This window comes from Mandrillus leucophaeus, unplaced genomic scaffold (assembly GCF_000951045.1).
Source record: "Mandrillus leucophaeus isolate KB7577 unplaced genomic scaffold, Mleu.le_1.0 Scaffold308, whole genome shotgun sequence".
NCBI lineage: Eukaryota > Metazoa > Chordata > Mammalia > Primates > Cercopithecidae > Mandrillus > Mandrillus leucophaeus.
This window is the reverse complement of record NW_012103232.1, coordinates 736,355-738,017: the sequence shown is the minus strand read 5'-3', so window position 1 is coordinate 738,017 and position 1,663 is coordinate 736,355. Positions and strand designations below refer to the sequence as shown.

The 1,663-nt window shown below is 59.2% G+C and overlaps 1 protein-coding gene across 1 annotated transcript in view; it reads right to left on the bottom strand.

The window, feature by feature from the left end:
• Positions 1-156: 156 nt before the first annotated feature.
• The window catches only part of LOC105544776, an 11,427-nt gene continuing 9,920 nt past the window's right edge, over positions 157-1,663 (bottom strand). Inside the window, exons 4-5 of the mRNA XM_011987361.1 lie at positions 408-465; positions 157-307 (exon numbers count right to left, since the gene is read on the bottom strand). Coding sequence (XP_011842751.1) covers positions 157-307; positions 408-465 — 209 coding nt within the window. The remainder of the gene's footprint in view (positions 308-407; positions 466-1,663) is intronic.

Genomic DNA, 1,663 nt, shown 5'->3' with positions numbered 1-1,663 from the left:
ACCGCGCCCGGCTTGGTTTGCTTTAAATAGGAAGGCTCTGCAGCACGTGTGCAGGCTGATAGGCATGAACCAGAACACAGCCAGACGCGAAGTATGGAAGAGGGAGAGACTACAGGGACAAAGCTCGCGAGCAGACGGGGGACGGTCCGGGCAGAACTAGAGTAAAGGAAGACCGGGCTGCGCTCGAGCCCGCAGCTGACGTCTTCGGAGCCGCGGCCCCCTGGGAGAGCGCGGCGGCCGGAGGGTCATTACCCTGACTGGAGAGACGGCGGCAGCTTCCGGGAGGAAGTGACCTTTGGGCTGGGCTCTGGGGACCAGCTGAGAGGGAAGGCGAGCGGCGAGCAGGGCGGGACAGGCGGTTTACTGAGGCAGAGCGGAGCGCCACTCCCGACTGCGGCTCAACTTACATCTTGTCCTTCTGGTGCTGTCGCTTCCCCATGGCGGCGCGGCGGCGGCGGCAACTACCTAGCACGAAAAAGCAACCGCTGACCACTCAGACCATGGAGCCACGGCCGAGTTTCGTGACCACTTCCGGGTTTCGCGGCTCGCCCCGGAAACAGGCGCTTGGCATGCTGGGAATTGTGGTTCGCTAGCGCCAGGTGCGCATGCTCGGAAGGATCGCCTGCCCAGTATGGGGTCCTAGCTAGGTGTGTTGTGTCTCGCTGGCGCCTTCTCGGGGCAGAGCTCCCTCAGCCTCGAAGCCCCATCTTCTCGAAGGGTCTCTCCCGACCGCCTCGTCTACCCCCCTCAGCCACGGCTCAGGGCCATTCCCATACTGGGTTCTCAGGTCTTATTTTATTTTCGAGACAGGATCTCGCTCTGTCGCCCAGGTTGGAGTGCAGTGGCGCAATCACAGCTCACTACAGCCTCGACCTCCCAGGCTCAAGCGATTCTCCCACCTCAGCCTCCCGAGTGGCTACGGGCACGCGCCACCACACCCGGCTAATATGTTAATTTTTTGTTGAGACAAGCTCTTACTATTTTGCCCAGGCTGGTCTGGAGCTCTTGAGCTCACACAGTCCTCCCGCCTTGGCCTCCCAAAGTGCTGGGATTACAGGCCTGAGCCTCCGCGCCCGGCCAGCGCTCAGGTCTTTTTCAATGTCCTCCTAGGGCTTCAAGTCTCATGAGCCTCCACCCCATCCTTTCCCGCCTCCGTGGCTGACTCCTTCAAAGCCATGTACCACCCTCGTTCTACTCGCTCACTTCTCATTCTCTCTGCATATTCCGTCCGCACCGTCTCCAGGCCCCTTGGAGGCCCAGCAGCAGGTGGCCATCAAGCCTAGAGGTCCAAAACCCTGCCTGATCCCTTCCTTCTCTTCTGCCAGACTCTTGCCTTGGGTCAGAACAGTACCTTGTGCCCCCAACTACACTCAGGCCCGGGGTAATCTTGCCTAGGCTCCTAATTTTAAACGCCACTTATATCCCATGACTCCCAATACTAAGTCACCAGCACTCCAGGTTCCTGATCTCCACTTGGGTAGCCGCTGATCTCAAATTTAACATGTCTGGACGGGCGTGGTGGCTCACACCTGTAATCCCGGCACTTGGAGAGGCTGAGGCAAGCGGATCACTTGAGGTCAGGAGTTCAAGACTAGCCTGGCCAACATGGCAAAACCCTGTCTCTACTAAAAATACAAAAATTAGCCGGGTGTGGTGGCGGGTG